The sequence below is a fragment of the Schistocerca nitens genome, chromosome 5 (assembly GCF_023898315.1).
Source record: "Schistocerca nitens isolate TAMUIC-IGC-003100 chromosome 5, iqSchNite1.1, whole genome shotgun sequence".
Taxonomy (NCBI): Eukaryota; Metazoa; Arthropoda; class Insecta; order Orthoptera; family Acrididae; genus Schistocerca; species Schistocerca nitens.
In genome coordinates, this window is record NC_064618.1 from 258,689,639 (window position 1) to 258,709,225 (window position 19,587).

General features: G+C 44.0%; 1 protein-coding gene across 2 annotated transcripts in view; it reads left to right on the top strand.

Annotated features, from left to right (window-relative positions):
* Positions 1-19,587, top strand: part of LOC126259689 (protein pellino) — a 497,766-nt gene that overhangs the window by 248,077 nt on the left and 230,102 nt on the right. For both annotated transcript variants that reach the window (XM_049956648.1, XM_049956649.1), the window contains exon 2: positions 16,751-16,849. In XM_049956648.1, coding sequence (XP_049812605.1) covers positions 16,751-16,849 — 99 coding nt within the window. The remainder of the gene's footprint in view (positions 1-16,750; positions 16,850-19,587) is intronic.

Genomic DNA, 19,587 nt, shown 5'->3' on the forward strand with positions numbered 1-19,587 from the left:
GTTGGACTGCTGCCCTGGCCAGCACATTCTCCAGATCTCTCACCAATTGAAAACGTCTGGTCAATGGTGCCTGAGCAACTGGCTCGTCACAATACGCCAGTCACTACTCTTGTTGAACTGTGGTATCGTGTTGAAGCTGCATGGGCAGCTGTACCTGTACACGCCATCCAAGCTCTGTTTGACTCAATGCCCAAGCGTATCATGGCCGTTATTACGGCCAGAGGTGGTTGTTCTGGGTACTGATTTCTCAGGATCTATGCACTCAAATTGCGTGAAAATGTAATCACATGTCAATTCTAGTATATTTGTCCAATGAATACCCGTTTATCATCTGCATTTCTTCTTGGTGTAGCAATTTTAATGGCCAGTAGTGTGTATATAGTGCTTGTGAGAGGGAGAGAGAGAGAGAGATTTTGCAGTGTTAATCAATTAAATGTGTTACCTGGACAAAAGAATTCCCGAAATTTCATTACTCTACATCATTTTTTGGTGTTGCGATTTTTTTTCCATCGTTGTATATCGTATCTTTCCTCCAGTGGTCAATGCGATAGGTAATTTCACTGTTGTTTAATTAACTTTATTTTTAATCGTATCTCTATGTAATACGTTCGCGTCCTGTTGTCAAGAAATTGGATAGTAATATAAGATTTATTTCTTTGTATGTGTGCCAAAAGCAACACGAGGGTAATGTAATTTAGTCGAATTAAATCAGGTGATGCTGAGGAAATTACATTAGGAAACGACACACTTAAGGTAGTAGATGAGTTTTGCTGTTTGGGACGCAAAATAACTGAAGGTCGAAGTAGGGATATAGTTGGACAACAAATCTATTTGTGAACTAATCTTTAGTTGTCCAACGGTTACATTAGCAGTAGCATGAAAATCCACCCCACGCCACGGTATATTCGAATGGGAAGCGACAGTCTAATGACCGGAAATGAATATCCATCACAACATTTTTACTTTGGCTTATTCTTTCCCCGAAACACCAGTTTCATGTTTTCTTTAAAAAATTATCATCGGCATTTTGAAGGGTTTCATGGTATTCTCAGCATATTTCGCCATTGTGCCAGTACTATTATCTTTAATGAACAGGTTTTCCATCTGTTCTCATTTTTAGCTCTTCAGAAACGGAAATTTGTTGCAAAATGAACAGCTTGTGAGAGACTAGCTTTGCATAACTCTTCGGCAACAATTTATTCTTACCTTGTCGTGGCCGGAGGCAAACTAACAAAAGTGTGTCAGTTTTGGACTACAAAGTAGGAAAGGATCTATTTTTTTAAAACGTCGTCTTCGTCTTCTTCTTCCATCGTAGCGCGCGCAGCCAGATACCTCACCAAATTGTGTCACAGATACACGGTGAGAAAAAAAATGCCGCTTACAAAACTCACTTCAGCAGAGCACTCTCACACTCAACAACCCGCTGTCTTAACTATGGTTTTGTCTCCAGGGTGCAGTGACACGCGTTCGGCGTAAAATCTAAATACGAGTACTTCCCGCTTCGAGCGTTTTTATGTGCGGAGGCAACAAAACGTCGCACCAAGCGAGCTCAAAATTTCTTCGTATACAAAGCTTAATTTAGATTACTATATTTCCCTTCATACTAATGGTTACCTTCCTTGTAGTCTCTCGAATTGTAACGCGCAGATTCTCGTGATAATACCTTAATAAGGCGCTCGGTAAAGGAAAATTCTGGAGCCCTCCTAAGATTTTTTCATTTGTCCAAAAATAAAAGATTTCGAGTGCTGGTGATGTATCCGCATGAATTTTCTTCCGCTGTTCTTATTTGTAGCGAGGTCCAGGTTTTAAATGTTTCATCACTGCACGATACACAATCAGTTCTAGGAATGTCTGACACCGATTACTTACGAGAAATGCCAACAGACAGATAAATGCGTGCTTTGCACGTACTGGCAAATTCCTATAAAAATGCCACAACAACAACATTTATCATGTACTGTACCACTTAAAATGTCATACTATTTCGTGGACATTTGCCGTCTTACATTAACGGCGACTAGGGAAATGTTACCTACTTCAGCCGGGAAAACTTACTGTCTTTTGTCCTCCACCTTTTACCAGCGGTGCACACGCAGTGACACCTGAGAGGCAGCGGGAGTGCTGCCGTTATCATTAACGGGAGTGAGTCAACACATGTCGGTCATAATTACAGTTCGCGGTTCGGTACCAACGCAAATAGGACAGCACCTGATAGATGGCCAACAACGTGCACATTCCATTAGCGCTCCAGCAACCAGCAACACGAAGGGAGAAATATCGGTCACTACACCTCTTTGGCTACGTCACCGCAGTCCACTAAATAGACAAGAGCTAATCACCCGAAGCCTGCCCCACCCCCCCCCCCCCCCCTCTCTCTCTCTCTCTCTCTCTCTCTCTCTCTCTCTCTCTCTCTCTCTCTCTCTCTCTCTCTCTCTGAGCAGTTGCTCAATGAGTACTACATCAGTTACATGAAAAACTTATTGAAACAGTTTTCCGCTGAGTATCATCGGAAATAAAACACCATAACGTAGAATGAACTTCGATATTAATTTTCCTTGCACAATGATTCGTATCCCTAGCATCAGACTTGCAGAACTCGTCTATGCGCATTTCTTCAATGCATAAATGTTAACAGGATAGAAAACTTTCCTACTATGCGTAGATGAAAAAAAAGAGGACTTCTGAGAATTTAGCTCAGACTAATCCCAGCGGAAACTGTAATGGCACAGAAGATACAAAGAAGACCAGAGTGTTTCGTCAGAGATTCATTTAGTAAGACATCGCCACGGAGATGTTCATGTAACAACAGTGGCAAGTACTAAAAGTGTCGTATTGTGTGTCCGCGTGTGTTTAATGGTGAAATACTGAGAGCGTACGTTCGTAGAACAGTCAACCAATATATCGCTTCCCCCTACGTATATCTCGCGAAAAGATCATGAAGGTAAAAATGACAGCGATACGAGCTCAGGCTTACCAACAAACTCACTTCTCCGCACCATACGCAGCTGGAACATGGAAGAGGCAAAGCGACAGTTGTACTCAAATTTCACTCTGCCACCATAGGACTTATACAGAGTGTAGATGTATGCAGTACACGTAGAGAGACGGCAGTGGCTAATATCTGGCTCAGCACACGTTACAACACCCAGTGCTGACCATTCGCTCTTCATGTTTAGAATGGCGCTGTGCCATATCACAGTTAGGATCATAATTCAGAGTTTCCGCTGTATCATACACATAAGTCGTGAGAGATATCAACAACTGTGTAGCTATTTAAAATGTATATAAATTTTTCCGTATTAGTTGCACCTTTCTACGATGACGTCCGGCCATCCTCGAATCTATATAGTTATCTAAGCGACCACTCATATCTGTACAGGAACAAATAGAAGTGCATAGTAAAAAAAAATGTGCAACTGAGGCCTAAAAGTAAACGATACAGCTATTCTAAAATTCGGCGTTTCATCTGCTGGCTGGAAATAAACGATAATTCTATGAATGCCTGGGTGTGTTCTTTCGGACGACGTGGACTCCGCAGCTGTGTTTCATTATAGGAGAATTGGAGGTCTACATCTACATGATTACTCTGCAATTCACATTTAAGTGCCTGGCAGAGGGTTCATCGAACCACAGTCATACTATCTCTCTACCATTCCACTCCCGAACAGCGCGCAGGAAAAACGAACACCTAAACCTTTCTGTTCGAGCTCTGATTTCTATTATTTTATTTTGATGATCATTCTTACCTATGTAGGTTGGGCTCAACAAAATATTTTCGCATTCGGAAGAGAAAGTTGGTGACTGACATTTCGTAAATAGATCTCGCCGTGACGAAAAAAGTCTTTGCTTTAATGACTTCCATCCCAACACGCGTATCGTATCTGCCACACTCTCTCCCCTATTACGTGATTATGCAAAACGAGCTGCCCTTTTTTTGCACCCTTTCGATGTCCTCCGTCAATCCCACCTGGTAAGGATCCCACACCGCGCAGCAATATTCTAACAGAGGACGAACGAGTGTAGTGTAAGCTGTCTCTTTAGTGGACCTGTTGCATCTTCTAAGTGTCCTGCCAATGAAACGCAACCTTTGGCTCGCCTTCCCCACAATATTATCTATGTGGTCTTTCCAACTGAAGTTGTTCTTAATTTTAACACCCAGGTACTTAGTTGAATTGACAGCCTTGAGAATTTTACTATTTGTCGAGTAATCGAATTCCAACGGATTTCTTTTGGAACTCGTGTGGATCACCTCACACTTTTCGTTATTTAGTGTCAACTTCCACCTGCCACACCATACAGCACTCTTTTCTAAATCGCTTTGCAACTGATACTGGTCTTCGGATGACCTTACTAGACGGTAAATTACAGTATCATCTGCGAACAACCTAAGAGAACTGCTCAGATTGTCACCCAGGTCATTTATATAGATCAGGAACAGCAGAGGTCCCAGAACGCTTCCCTGGGAAACACCTGATATCACTTCAGTTTTACTCGATGATTTTTGCCGTCTATTACTACGAACTGCGACCTTCCTGACAGGAAATCACGAATCCAGTCGCACAACTGAGACTATACCCCATAGGCCCGCAACTTGATTAGAAGTCGCTTGTGAGGAATGGTGTCAAAAGCTTTCCCGAAATCCAGAAATACGGAGTCAACTTGAGATCCCCTGTCGATAGCGGCCATTACTTCCTGCGAATAAAGAGCTAGCTGCGTTGCACAAGAACGATGTTTTCTGAAACCATGCTGATTACATATCAATAGATGGTTCACTTCGAGGTGATTCATAATGTTTGAATACAATGTATGCTCCAAAACCCTACTGCAAACCGACGTCAATGATATAGGTCTGTAGTTCGATGGATTGCTCCTACTACCCTTCTTAAACATTGGTGCGACCTGCGCAATTTTCCAATCTGTAGGTACAGATCTGTCAGTGAGCGAGAGGTTGTATATGATTGCGAAGTAGGGAGCTATTGTATCAGCGCAATCTGAAACGAACCTAATCAGTATACAATCTGGACCTGAAGACTTGCCCGTATCAAGCGATTTGAGTTGCTTCGCAACCCCTAATGTATCTACTTCTAAGAAACTCATGCTAGCAGCTGTTCGTGTTTCAAATTCTGGAATATTCCATTCGTCTTCCATGGTGAAGGAATTTCGGAAAACTGCGTTCAATAACTCCGCTTTAGCGGCACTGCGCAGCGAAGGTATTTACTGAGTCTTGCCGCTGAGGTGAAGGGGGAGAGAAAAGAAAGGGAAAAGATTACTGATATCAGCTGACATTACGCGGAATCAGCGGTGGCGAGTGAAAATTTGTGCCAGACCGGGATTCGAAAACGAGCTCTCCTACTTACTAGGCAGGTGCGTTAACCACTGTGCCTTCCGGAACACAATGTTATCGCAACTGTGCTATCTCGGCACACCTCACGGCCGATCCACATTCCCACCGAGCGCTACCTATCCGCAGTCCCTGTCCACTTTCTCCATGGTCGCTACTCAGATTCCCGCAGAAAGTCGGAAGTATTTGTGCATCCGCACTAACGAAGGTGGAGCCATTGCCCATCAAGGCGAATCAATAATGTGCATGTGTGTGGTTGTTCTTTCGCCTACATGGGCAGTGGCTCCACCTTCGTCAGTGCGGATGCACAAATACGTCCGACTTCCTGCGGGAATCTTAGTAGCGACCATGGAGGAAGTGGACAGGGACTGCGGATAGGTAGCGCTCGGTGGGAATGTGGATCGGCCGTGAGGTGTGCCGAGATAGCACAGTTGCGATAACATTGTGTTCCGGAAGGAACGCTGATTCCGCGTAATGTCTCGATACAGCTGACATCAGTAATCCCTTCCACTTTCATTCCTTTCTCCGCCTCCCCCCCCCCCTCCCTCCACCTTCAATTTACCTACAAGTAAACGAGGAAATACTCTTTTATTGGCAGGACACAGTACACATCCATTCGTGCGTCGATGCAGTCTTAACAGAAGGAAGGAAGATTTAACTTCAACGTCCCGTCGACTACCAGGTTATGACAGACTAAGCACAAACTTGACTTGGGAAAGGATGGGTAAGGAAATAGACCATGTCTTTCTCAGAGAAACCATCCTGGTATTTGGTTAAAGCCATCTAGGGAAACCAAAGAAAAGCTAAATCTGGATGACCGGACTGGAGGATTGAACCACCGCTCTCAAAATTTCTTACCATTGCACCAAGAAAGAATGATCCTTTATTGTATGATTATATGATAGCAGAACAAACACTGGTAGCAGTTACTTCTGCAAAATATCTGGGAGTATGTGTACGGGACGATTTGAAGTGGAATGATCATATAAAATTAATTGTTGGTAAGGCGGGTGCCAGGTTGAGATTCATTGGAAGAGTCCTTAGAAAATGTAGTCCATCAACAAAAGAGGTGGCTTACAAAACACTCGTTCGACCTATACTTCAGTATTGCTCATCATTGTGGGATCCGTACTAGGTCGGGTTGACAGAGGAGATAGAGAAGATCCAAAGAAGAGCGGCGCGTTTTGTCACAGGGTTATTTGGTAAGCGTGATAGCGTTACGGAGATGTTTAGCAAACTCAAGTGGCAGACTCTGCAGGAGAGGCGCTCTGCATCGCGGTGTAGCTTGCTCGCCAGGTTTCGAGATGGTGCGTTTCTGGATGAGGTATCGAATATATTGCATCCCCCTACTTATACCTCCAGAGGAGATCACGAATGTAAAATTAGAGAGATTGGAGCACGCACGGAGGCTTTCCGGCAGTCGTTCTTCCCGCGAACCATACGCGACTGGAACAGGAAAGGGAGGTAATGACAGTGGCACGTAAAGTGCCCTCCGCCACACACCGTTGGGTGCTTGCGGAGTATAAATGTAGATGTAGACCCACTCGGACCGTGATCGTGCAGGAAGGTCAGCTATGACGCCGATGCAACGACCTCTGCCTGCCTTCCGGTATAGAAGTAACCGATTCTTGTTCGCAAGTGACGTTCGTGTCCAAGTTGTTGTCGTCGTCATGTTAATTCTTCCCAAATGGTACATAGTATTACTATAGATACGGCTTTAAATTTGTTGGTGGAAGATTCCTTGTTTCCAAGGACGATCGGGATATCTGCTGCAAATACGTACGGAGTTGTGCAATCGTAAAGTGACGACTGACGATAATAAGACGTCGCACCTGACCGCAGTCCTCGACCTGGCCCACAAAGCAGCCTTCGACGAAGAGCAGCCTTCTGTTGCCTTATTTACAGTTTTGACAACCCTACTGGAAAGGGGGCCGCTGGGGCTTGAAAATCAAGGAGTGCAGAGTGTTAATAGATTGAGCTTGTATCAGTCCGAGGGTTAATTTGAACACCACAGTGCTTTACTACGCATGGTCCTATTGGAAATGGTATGCCATTGCGTTCCTCTGACCTTTGAACTGACTAACCCAGCCAGTTTTAGGGAAACCACCTCTTCGACGTGGATGCCGAACTCGGCATTTTCCTCGTTGCCTAACATTGTCATAGATAAAAGAAGTGATAAGTGAGAGATAAAGATCTTAGCTATAACCGGGCATCGTCACACATACCTTTAGGATTTGTAGTCCAGCACTTACCCACTGAGCCACCAATCGCAGTGAAGATCAATAAGATGTTAATTACTATTTTTTCCGTCTTGGGCGGATATTGTATTACATCAGATGCGTATCAATTTTCTGTACAAAGAAGCATCACTACTGCTCGGTGCTTATTACTCCTCTTCGCAGGCTTTGAAGTTGACAGGTTTTTTCCCGTATTAGTTAGCACAGGTTGATCAACATTTCATCTTCGTTGTACTTCATTTGTCTCCATTCCAGATCTCAATGTCATCGTTCTTTTAAGAACATACACAGCCTACAATGGGACACCCGACGAAATCAGTTGCGTTACGTGCTGGTAGGACAACCCATGCAAGAAATTGCACTGCACACAGTAATATTGCCGTGACTCAAGAGCAAGTTTAATGTTAGCGATTCTCAAGTGAACATGGAGATAAGTGACCCCGCCTCTCATCGGAAAGGAGAATTTTTGAATTATTATTTAGTAACCAGTCTCAAGCCTCTCGCCCACTAATATTGTTGACGGAAATGCATAAGCTCTCTCTCTCTCATATATATATATATATATATATATATATATATATATATATATATATATATTCCTGGAAATTGAAATAAGAACACCGTGAATTCATTGTCCCAGGAAGGGGAAACTTTATTGACACATTCCTGGGGTCAGATACATCACATGATCACACTGACAGAACCACAGGCACATAGACACAGGCAACACAGCATGCACAATGTCGGCACTAGTACAGTGTATATCCACCTTTCGCAGCAATGCAGGCTGCTATTCTCCCATGGAGACGATCGTAGAGATGCTGGATGTAGTCCTGTGGAACGGCTTGCCATGCCATTTCCACCTGGCGCCTCAGTTGGACCAGCGTTCGTGCTGGACGTGCAGACCGCGTGAGACGACGCTTCATCCAGTCATAAACATGCTCAATGGGGGACAGATCCGGAGATCTTGCTGGCCAGGGTAGTTGACTTACACCTTCTAGAGCACGTTGGGTGGCACGGGATACATGCGGACGTGCATTGTCCTGTTGGAACAGCAAGTTCCCTTGCCGGTCTAGGAACGGTAGAACGATGGGTTCGATGACTGTTTGGATGTACCGTGCACTATTCAGTGTCCCCTCGACGATCACCAGTGGTGTACGGCCAGTGTAGGAGATCGCTCCCCACACCATGATGCCGGGTGTTGGCCCTGTGTGCCTCGGTCGTATGCAGTCTTGATTGTGGCGCTCACCTGCACGGCGCCAAACACGCATACGACCATCATTGGCACCAAGGCAGAAGCGACTCTCATCGCTGCAGACGACACGTCTCCATTCGTCCCTCCATTCACGCCTGTCGCGACACCACTGGAGGCGGGCTGCACGATGTTGGGGCGTGAGCGGAAGACGGCCTAACGGTGTGCGGGACCGTAGCCCAGCTTCATGGAGACGGTTGCGAATGGTCCTCGCCGATACCCCAGGAGCAACAGTGTCCCTAATTTGCTGGGAAGTGGCGGTGCGGTCCCCTACGGCACTGCGTAGGATCCTACGGTCTTGGCGTGCATCCGTGCGTCGCTGCGGTCCGGTCACAGGTCGACGGGCACGTGCACCTTCCGCCGACCACTGGCGACAACATCGATGTACTGTGGAGACCTCACGCCCCACGTGTTGAGCAATTCGGCGGTACGTCCACCCGGCCTCCCGCATGCCCACTATACGCCCTCGCTCAAAGTCCGTCAACTGCACATACGGTTCACGTCCACGCTGTCGCGGCATGCTACCAGTGTTTAAAGACTGCGATGGAGCTCCGTATGCCACGGCAAACTGGCTGACACTGACGGCGGCGGTGCACAAATGCTGCGCAGCTAGCGCCATTCGACGGCCAACACCGCGGTTCCTGGTGTGTCCGCTGTGCCGTGCGTGTGATCATTGCTTGTACAGCCCTCTCGCAGTGTCCGGAGCAAGTATGGTGGGTCTGACACACCGGTGTCAATGTGTTTTTTTCCATTTCCAGGAAATATATATATATATATATATATATATATATATATATATATATATTAGTCGACCGTAATGTTGTACTTGTGAGTGAGCGTGCTTCGGTTGGCTTATTGTGAATTTATGTAGTTATGTTACACGAGGACAGGCTGAATCCCTTGTTAGTATATGCACAACTCTCCTGCAATCACTCACAATGCGATGCGTTTTCCTTAGTCACCACCCTGTTTCCTGTAACACCGCGTGTTCCCAATAACGCCCATTGGAGGCAGAGTGCAATAATATTGTGGTTGATTAGTAAAACAACTATAGTGAGATCATCTTAAACGTGGCAGTCAGTCTCGAGAGTGAACAATGTTGATAGCTTAAATCGACACAGTCCCGCGGCCCCGTCCCAGGGCTGGTAGCATACATCTACCTTGGCAATGGCTATGACCGTGTGTCAGGTCTAGTTTCACAGAAGCATAATCTCCACTACCGTTGTCGTGAGAGTCATGCTCGAAGTCCATGATGGGTCAGTTTCTTCACTCTCTTCAGAATAAGAAAACGAGAAGCAGCTTCAAACGGTGTACACAAAGTAGTTTGTAACGGATGCTGCGCAATTGCTTCGAAGTGTCGGAAACTGGGTAATTGAGGCGTGACATCTACCGGCGTCTCATGCAGCCATAGTTCTCTCTACCTAAAAGTGCCACGTTGAAGCGGCCGCCCTGCACTGCATACGATGGCAGTCGAAACAAACACAACATTCGTCGAATTATTTTACACTCTGCAGCGGGAAGTATACGCTAATTCGAAACTTGATAGCAGATTAAAACTGGGTGCTGCCTCCTAACTTGAGACTTCTGCCCGTCGTAGGTAAATGCTCTACCGAATGAGCTATCTAAGAGCGACTCACGACCCTCGTTCACAGCTTTACTGCCGCCAGAGCTACATCTCTTACCCCCCCCCCCCCCTCCCAAACTCAACAGAAGTACTCCAGTTTACTTCGAGGGACTAGCACTCTCGGAAGAAAGTAACTTAAAATCGGGAAAGGAATTTCAGACCGGGAAGGAACTTCTTTTCTTCCAGGAGTGCTATGCCCGTAAGACATCCACGAGAACGTACATGAAATTTGTAAGGTAAAAGAGAGGTAGTGGCGGAAGTAGACCGGTACGTCGTGCATGGATAGCTCAATCGGTAGAGCAGTTTCTCGCGAAAGGCAAAGGTCCCAGGTCAGAGTTCCGGTCCAGAATACAGTTGAGTCTGCCAGGAAGTTTCAAATCAGCGCGCACTCGGCTGCAGAGCGGAAGTTCATTCTGGATCCAACTCTCTGAGCTGCGGCTGAACCATTTCTCCGCAATTTCCTCATATCGGTAATAGATTGTAGTGCCTTCAGTGCAGTTAGAAATAAAAGTTCATACACTGGTGGTATGAGTGTGAATTTTAACGGAGCGAATTCGTCAGAGCTGTTACAGGAAAGACATGTCTTGCGAGGAATTGGTTAGTTGAGCCTTGGAACACTCATTTGTAAGAACAGAAATTAAAATTTCTTGTAACCTTGCAGAGCGGGCGGTAAATACGCAGCACTCTGCCGAGGGTTGAGGACACCGGCTGACTCAGCAGCGCGGCTGAGCGGCGTTGAGTCACGTCCCGAGCAGCCGCCTTTGTTTTCCCGGAAGCGGCAACAACACGGACGCCCGCCTTCCTCACGCTTGCTTTTCAGTTCCGCGGAGCCCGCGCTGGTATAATGCGGCGGCGCACAGTAAACAACGCCGCGAGCTGGTAGCACGCACGGCCACTTTTCCAGGGAGTTCGCTTTTGGGTTCATATCGAAAGACTTGGAAATAAAGTATTCATAGACCGTTGTTCATGTGGAATAACTTTCCTTATTAGAACTACAGATCACAAACAGAAATGTTATTTGGTAAACTAACAGTATGAGGTTTCCTTCCTAAACAGTACATAGAGAAGAGTTAACTAACTTCGCCTTCTGCAACAAGTAAATAAAAATTCTGTACCACCTAGCTTCACACAGTGGGAGTAAAAGTACTCTTGAAGTACTAGAAGTGTAAACATGGAAATAATTAGCGAACCCCTTGCAGCAAGGAAGGCCTTCAGCGGCAAGCTGCACCACGTGCATGTTGATTCTGATATGCAGTGAATGCCATGCGACGCAAATAGCAGCAAACAATTGTACAGGAAAGGCAAATAGTTATCTCTCAATATTAAAAGGGAAAAATTATTTTCAGAAATAGCTGATATTATTCGAAAAAGCCAGGCAGTTGTGCAGTCCGTAATATTGCGATTTAGGGAAAGAACTACTCTCATTAATATCGAAAGAAAAGGTTGACCGCAGAAGCTAACGCAAAGACAACGAAATATGTTCATAAGGGTTGTCAAAAATGATCCTAGCTCGACAGCTTCTGCACTGTTCACACATGTAAATGATCAGTTCAGGAAGGTAATCACACCAAGGGCTGTTCGTTCTGTATTAGGTAGTGCAGATTATGGAGCTAGGGTACGTCAGCAAGAACGAGAAATCGAGACCTGAATCTGTTCAAGAGCATATAAGGAAGAACACAAGTTTCTGAGTCAAGGTACTATTCATATATGAAAGTAAATATAATTTTGTAAATAATGGCAGAATTTTTGTGTAAAGACGACCGAGTACTCAGCTGGATCCCAGACATATTCAACCCACATTAAAGCACGGCCGTAGAGGAAATATGTTACGAGGATGTAGCGTCAAAACATGAGTGAGCAGATTGTTTTTGTTGAAGATAACGGGGATAGATTTCAATATTCAAATATCCTGAGGGAAAAATCTGAAAATCTTTGAAGTACGCTTGCAAGAATGGTTAGAAAACCTGAAATCCGAAGTAAGGTTGCCCTGAAACAGTGTCCACAACAAGAATCGAAAAATATTTCCTCTGAGACTACTAAAAAAACTGTTTCATCCATGCCAAAGATGTTAACGGAAGTGATACATACAAGAGGAGTCGCTACAAAGAATTAAGATCGTCATTGTATTAGTATAGCCTGCATTGTAATTTTCTTTGTATGTATTCACTGTGTGAAGCTAGCTGCTAAAGAATATTTACGTAGTTTCTGCGGAAGGTTAATTTAGTTAACCCTTTTACGTTTAACAGATTAGGAAGGAAACCCCTATACTGTTAGTTTTCGAAGTAACATATCTGGTTATGTCTAGTTCTAATTAAAAAAAATGTTGTTCTATACGAGCGACAATGTATGAACACTTTTTTCCTTGACTGTAATCTATTATTACTTCAAAATTGAGATGACTGATTGTTGCTTCTGTTACGCATGACTGGAAAGCACAGCCTCAAGCCCGGTGCCGGCGCATAGCGTATTTCTCTCGGATAGCGCGAAAGGGCCAGTCTGACGAACTGTCACGCATTCACTGATTGACGCACTGCGGGGAGTTTCCGGAATTTTGCCCAGGACTCCAGCGATGAAAATTACTTCGCACTGGCTACTCCTAGTCGAGCGCCTGTGTGCACGCGTGCGTTAGCGACGTCGGCTAACGAGAACACGGCAAGTGCCATAACTAGATTTCCCAGAACCTCTCCTCAGTGGAAGAGGAGCCAAAATAAGCGAACACGTGCCTCGACTTATCCATATATACTCCACTGTTTCTGAGAAAAAGATGGTCCCAGTTTTCCACATAATTTAGATCCTTTTAGCGTGCAACAAACTAAGCCAAGCTGGTGGCATAGTGGCTAGCGTGGCGGCCTTTCACTTCTGCGTTCCGTGTTTGAGACCCACTGTTTTCGTTGTTTTTCTCGTTTATCTACCCATATCCGTAGAAGGTTACTACACGAATGTTTCTTATTAAGTTAGGGGATACATGAACGTTGTAGTAATTTGTTTGTGTCTGGTATTTTCAGCGGTAGTAATCTTTTTAAATGTTCGTATACTTATATTTCGTTCTTACAGGTATAACAGTTCGTAATTCTTATATTTTATTCTTGTATTGATTCTCCTGGAAGACTTGGTGCACTCCCAGGGGTGATACCGATCGTAGAAACATTAACACACAAATTCCGAAAACCACAAGCATCGCGTGGAGGCAGGTTTGCCATAAAGACATTTCTTCGTATGAATCTCACTTGCGAAAGAAACTTCAACACTGCTGAGGATTATACATGTGTTAGCAATAATTTTGCGGCAAGCCACGCGCAACATACCACTTTTTCGAAAACTGGAGCTTGGAGCTTGCAATTGATTATGTATCAAGATACACTACAGGAATTTCACCGAAAAAGATTTCAAGTAATTTATCCATTTGTTTATTCCTTTTTTGTAATTCGTTTACCAGACATACAAGTAGTAGACAAACAAGGACAAAGTTATTTCAACATACACTAGAAAAGATTAGTGTAGGAATCTTCTGCGCACCGGGTAGATAAAGGAAAAATAATAATAATCGTATTTCGAAAACGGCACGCTAAGTGTGAATCTGCTAGCTAGCCACTGCATTGGTTTGCTTGTTTTCTCGCTAAAAGGCACGCATACTGAGGTAACAAGTCATGGGATAGCGATGTGCACATATACAGATGGCGGCAGTATCGCGTACACAAGGTAGAAAAGTGCAGTGTACTGGGAGAGCTATCATTTGCACTTCAAACGCGGAATAGTATTCGGAGCTAGACGCATGGGACATGCTATTTCAGAAATCGTTAGGGAATTAAATATTCAGAGATACACAGTGTAAAGAGTGTGCCCCGAATACCAAATTTCAAGGCACTATCACCACGGACAACGCAGTGGCTGACGGCCTTTACTTAACGACTGAGTTGTCATTCTAACACACAAGTAACACAGCATGAAATACCCTTAGAAATCGATGTGGGACGTTCAACGAACGTATCCGCTAGGACAGTGCGGCGAAATTTGGCGTTAATGGGCTGTGGCAGCAGATGACCGACACGAGTGCCTTTAGCATAACATCGCCCTCAGCGCCTCTTCAGGCTTCGTGACCATATCGCTTGGACCCTAGACGACTGGAAAACAGTGCCCTGGTCTGATGAGTCCCGATTTCAGTTGGAAAGAGCTAATCCTAGGGTTCGGGTGTGGCGCGGACCCCACGAAACCATGGAGCCATGTTATCAACAAGGGACTATGCAAGTTGGTGGTGGCTCCATGATTGTGTGGCTGTGTTTACATGGAATTGACTGGGTCCACTGGTCCAACTGAACTGATGATTGGCTGCAAATGGTTACGTTCGGCATCTTGGATACCATTTGCAGGCATCCATGGACTCCTGTTTCCGAACAGCGATGTCATGTCACCACTTGATAATTGTTCGCTCTTGGATTGAAGAATGTTCTATACAGTTCGAGCGAATGATTTGCCTACCCAAATCACTCGACATGAATCCCATTGGACAGTAACGGGACGTAACCGCGAGGTCAGCTCGTGCACAAAATCCTGCACCGGCAACACTTTCGCAATTATGGACGGCTGTAGAGGCAGCATTGCTCTCAATATTTTTGCAGAGAACTTCAAACGACTTGTTGAGTCCATGCCACATTGAGTTCCTGCACTACGCCGGGCAAAGACGGTCCGACACGATATTAGGAGTACCCATGACTCTTATGACCACAGTGTAAATTACGTCGAAAACTCTGACCGTCGTTTTCTGAGAAACGGTCCAATATCTACGGATAAGCCCAGACACGTGTTCGCTTATTTTGACTCCTCTTCCAAGGTGTGAAGTTTCTGGGAAATCAGGCTGTGGCACTTTCTGTGTTCTCGTAAGCAGGCGGATCTTGAGAAGAGGAAGTGGATTAACGAATAAAAAATATAGGTTGACAAAAAGCGTGCTGCCGTTCATACCTTTGTAAAGACGAAAGTTCAAAGAAAGGCAACAATACCGATTCATGTCACGCTGGTAGCAAAAAAACATATGCCTTATATCATTTTTTTTCTTAATTTTGCATGTGCACTGAAAGTTACTCAGGGTGCTAAGATAAAAGGGTTTTACTGTATACTCGTGATTTGTTTTCCAGGATAATGTTCCCAAAGTAAAAAGCGATAAATGTTACAAGGATATCAAAGAAGGAATGGTCGGTATCCAGGGGTACGACAGGACCGTTCATTTGAAGTGAAAAACTTCATCTAGACATATGATCTGTCCGAATGTTTTCCGAGGTAAATCACGTTTAATGTGAATTTGCTTTTGAGTTAGTGGTGCCTGCGTGACTGCCTGCCTGTGTGTGTGTGTGTGTGTGTGTGTGTGTGTGTGTGTGTGTGTGTGTGTGTCTGTGTTAGCCCATCCAACCTCTTTGACACTTTTTCTAGCCCAACCTACCTCTTCGTTCGGGATGCCTCCCTGCTATAGCAATAGGTATGGTCGGTCCCGAAATTGAACCCTGTGGGTTACCCATTTTGATTTCTCCCCAATCACTAAAACTGTCCACTCTATCAACATTGTATGAACTATTGAACACAACATCTTGCGTTCTGTGTCTTATATATAATTTAGACCAGTTATTTTTAAAGTCACAGGTTCCATAAATATCATTGTGTTCTACCTTCAAAAACATTCGGAGTAGGGCATATATCCATATAAAGTTTCTTTGCTTCAAATGAGCATTATTGACATATTCCTGAATACTGACTATTCCTCGTGGGACACCCTATATGCACGCTCTTGATTGAATCACTGTGTTTTAAGGAAGTAATACCTGTAACGTATATTTACACTGTCACGTTTCTTCCAGTAATTGCACACTTCAGCTAAATAGGCAGGAAGAAAACGCTTCCACTCATTTTACTCTCGAAGAAATAACTTCAGACTCGTTCCTGTATGCTGCACTTTACTAAAAAGTCGAATAAAGGAAGAACAAGTATTATAGCGAACATTTGCTTTAGTTACGATCGCATTCAGATATTTCTTCAATCTGTTGTTTATTTTTCGCCCTTACATTGTCGTCGCAGATGACACCAACACGTTATTTGTAAATAATATATTAAACAGTAATTAATCTCTTGAAGCAGGCCCTCTTGCTTCAACTGATTAATCTCAGTAAGTAGTGAACTGTTCACATGTGGGAATATATCTGCCATTGTGTCAGTACAACGTGGCAGCAACTCATGATTTTTGTGATAATTTAAGATGCGTACCAATCAATCAATACATTATTACCGTTAATTTCATTTTCATTCATTCTCAGGTCCGATGGTACAGATCCACCTATATTAGAAGAACAAGAGCCGACTCCGTCAGACAAGCCGAAGACACTAGTGAAATATGGCGAGCTTGTCATCCTCGGGTGAGTAAACATTATCAGTGCCGCCGGCTGACTGTATGCCGCACACAACTTTCCAACGGCTGATGCCTGTATCCCTTGCCCCTTTATATCTACAGGTATATCATCTTTCCTGCCTTAAGGCCTTCTAAAGATCACATTTAAACTTCATTTCAGTTTTCGTTGTTCCTTTCTTTTCGTCTTGTATTCCTTGACTTTTACTTCTTCCTTCCTCAAGACCAGTTTGTGCCAGTCTTGTTTTCCTTCCCGTCCTAGAAATTTTAAATTTTAAAAACTTACTCTTACAAATGGTTCAAATGGCTCTGAGCACTATGGGACTCAACTGCTGAGGTCATTAGTCCCCTAGAACTTAGAACTAGTTAAACCTAACTAACCTAAGGACAGCACAAACATCCATGCCCCAGGCAGGATTCGAACCTGCGATCGTAGCGGTCTTGCGGTTCCAGACTGCAGCGCCTTTAACCGCACGGCCACTTCGGCCGGCTTACTCTTACAAATTTCGCGTAGTACCACTTATTTTGTTTCTTTTCAAGTCTTTCCTGACCTATAGAATCCGGGTGCACTTCAACTGTTTTTACCCCAAAGATGTTTCAAGATAGTTTTCGTTACTTCATTTTCGACCGTTCTATAAATTTCTTGAAAGTATAGCACTCACCGCTTCGATTTTTCTGATAAGTTTTCTTTGTTGTAATAACGCAAGCATCAAGGGGAGAAGCACTGCAGGTAAAGTACAGGAACATTAGGAGACAAGGGCACTGATGACCTCGATGTTGAGCGCCCATAAACCCCAACACACACACACACACACACATTAGGAGACAGATAAATTCAAATACTTGAGACTGGATCTAGCACAATCGACTGGAAAAGGAAGCAATCAAAGGAAGAGTCAAACAAGTAGATTTTATTTAGAAACTAACAGGGACCGGCACAGGGTGACTACAATGTAAGTGCAGCTTCTCACAGAGGTCCAGTGTAATTATCGTATGGCAGCGATACTTGGTAGATATTCTAATGGGTTAATGCGGAACCGATTTATGCTGGGAAAAAATAATACCAATTTTGGCAAACAGGTACAAATCTGATGCTGTGTATGCAAGAAAGACGCGTAGAAATGTTTTCATATGTAGTGGATTAGGAACGGGACGTGAGCAGAAAAGGTGAAACGAGCGAGAAATGAATAATGTTGATTTTATTATTAATCGCTGCTAACACTCCGAATTTATTGGCGTGATGCTGTGTAGCGGCAGATTAGCACCTAATGATCAAAATGGGACTTCTTTCCGAGCGTAAATATGTTCAGCATTAATGTATTAGAATATCTACAAAGTTTACCTGTCGTACGATTATTTCAATCCACACTGGAGCTCTGTGAGTTACTGCAGTTTAATTATAAACACCCGGTGAAATAAACGAGCGATATCATAAAAGCCAAAATCAGGGACTATAATTCAGCTATAATAGCAGGACGACTCCGAAGCATGGAGTGTCTTATTTTAAATAAAAATTGCTATTTGGAAGAAAAGGTGAACTCTAAATGTACATAGAAAAGATCATGGTTACTACTGGGAAGCAGTGGTTCAAATTGGATTTCCAGTTACATCATTAAAAAGCGCAGTCAGTACACTGAAAACAATCAGAACTTGAGAATAATTCAGAAGCAAAGTAAAAAATAAAAAAAAAACATAAATTGACTTCGAGAGAAACCACAGAAATGGTCCATTCATCACACTTCATGGGAGAAGAGGAAGAAAAGAAGTGAAAGTATAAAGAGGTTCTGGACACAGAGCAAAAGAATGGCCAAGAATGCTTAAGTTGTACACGGTCCATAGTTGGTCAAATTCTGAAGAAAAATTCGTTGTTACTTTTTTTCCAAAACTTCGAAATTTTTTTAGAGGGCCTAGTATCTTTTTACCCTAATATTTTCTTCATGATTCGTCAAATATTTCTATATTTTGGTAATTCATTGTTGTGTGAGCAGTACTTTCTTAAAACTCTTGACTCAATTACTCTGAACAATGACGAACAAAGAGACCGTGAGACGGAGTTATCGATTTGCGCTCTACCCGCTTTGGCAATCTTCCATGATGTTGACACTTATTTTTCTTCACAACTGCGCCTTTTCACCCACTGACGCAGATATGTCAGTGTCAGGCACGAGAAACTGTATTAAGATACGGGCCGAAATGGACGAGATTGCTCTGTTGTTGAAGCTGCAAATAATTCACGAGTCCGCGTGGTGTTTACAGACGTTGTAATGTGCCTCGTCAGGTGACGTACACGGTAACGGTACGTCCTTGTCGACTGTGGTGTCCCTTATCTGTCCTTAGTGCTTCCATTAACTATTGTCTCGACAAAAGCGCTTTGTGCGTTGCGTGAGTTGCTGCAGACACCCAGAACACGAAGCTGCTGGGTTCGATGACCCGTTAACAGCCGTGGCCCAGATCTTTTATAGGAGCTTAGGCATACCGGGCTGCTGAGATAGTCCAGCGCGGATCATAAGTACCCAACAGCATTGCTTTTGTAGAACAGTCAAATATTAGGGAACAGGGAAAAAATTTGTAAACAGTATGAGTAAATAACCAGACAGTTAATCGTCTGATTAAATAACGTCATTTTGCAGAATTCTAATCTTCCTAAGCGCTGTTGCCTAATACCAGAATTGCCATCGATGAGACCCAAGCTGCCGGACTGCTGAGAGACAGATCAGTTGTTCTGAGACTCGTATGCACAGTACGTCA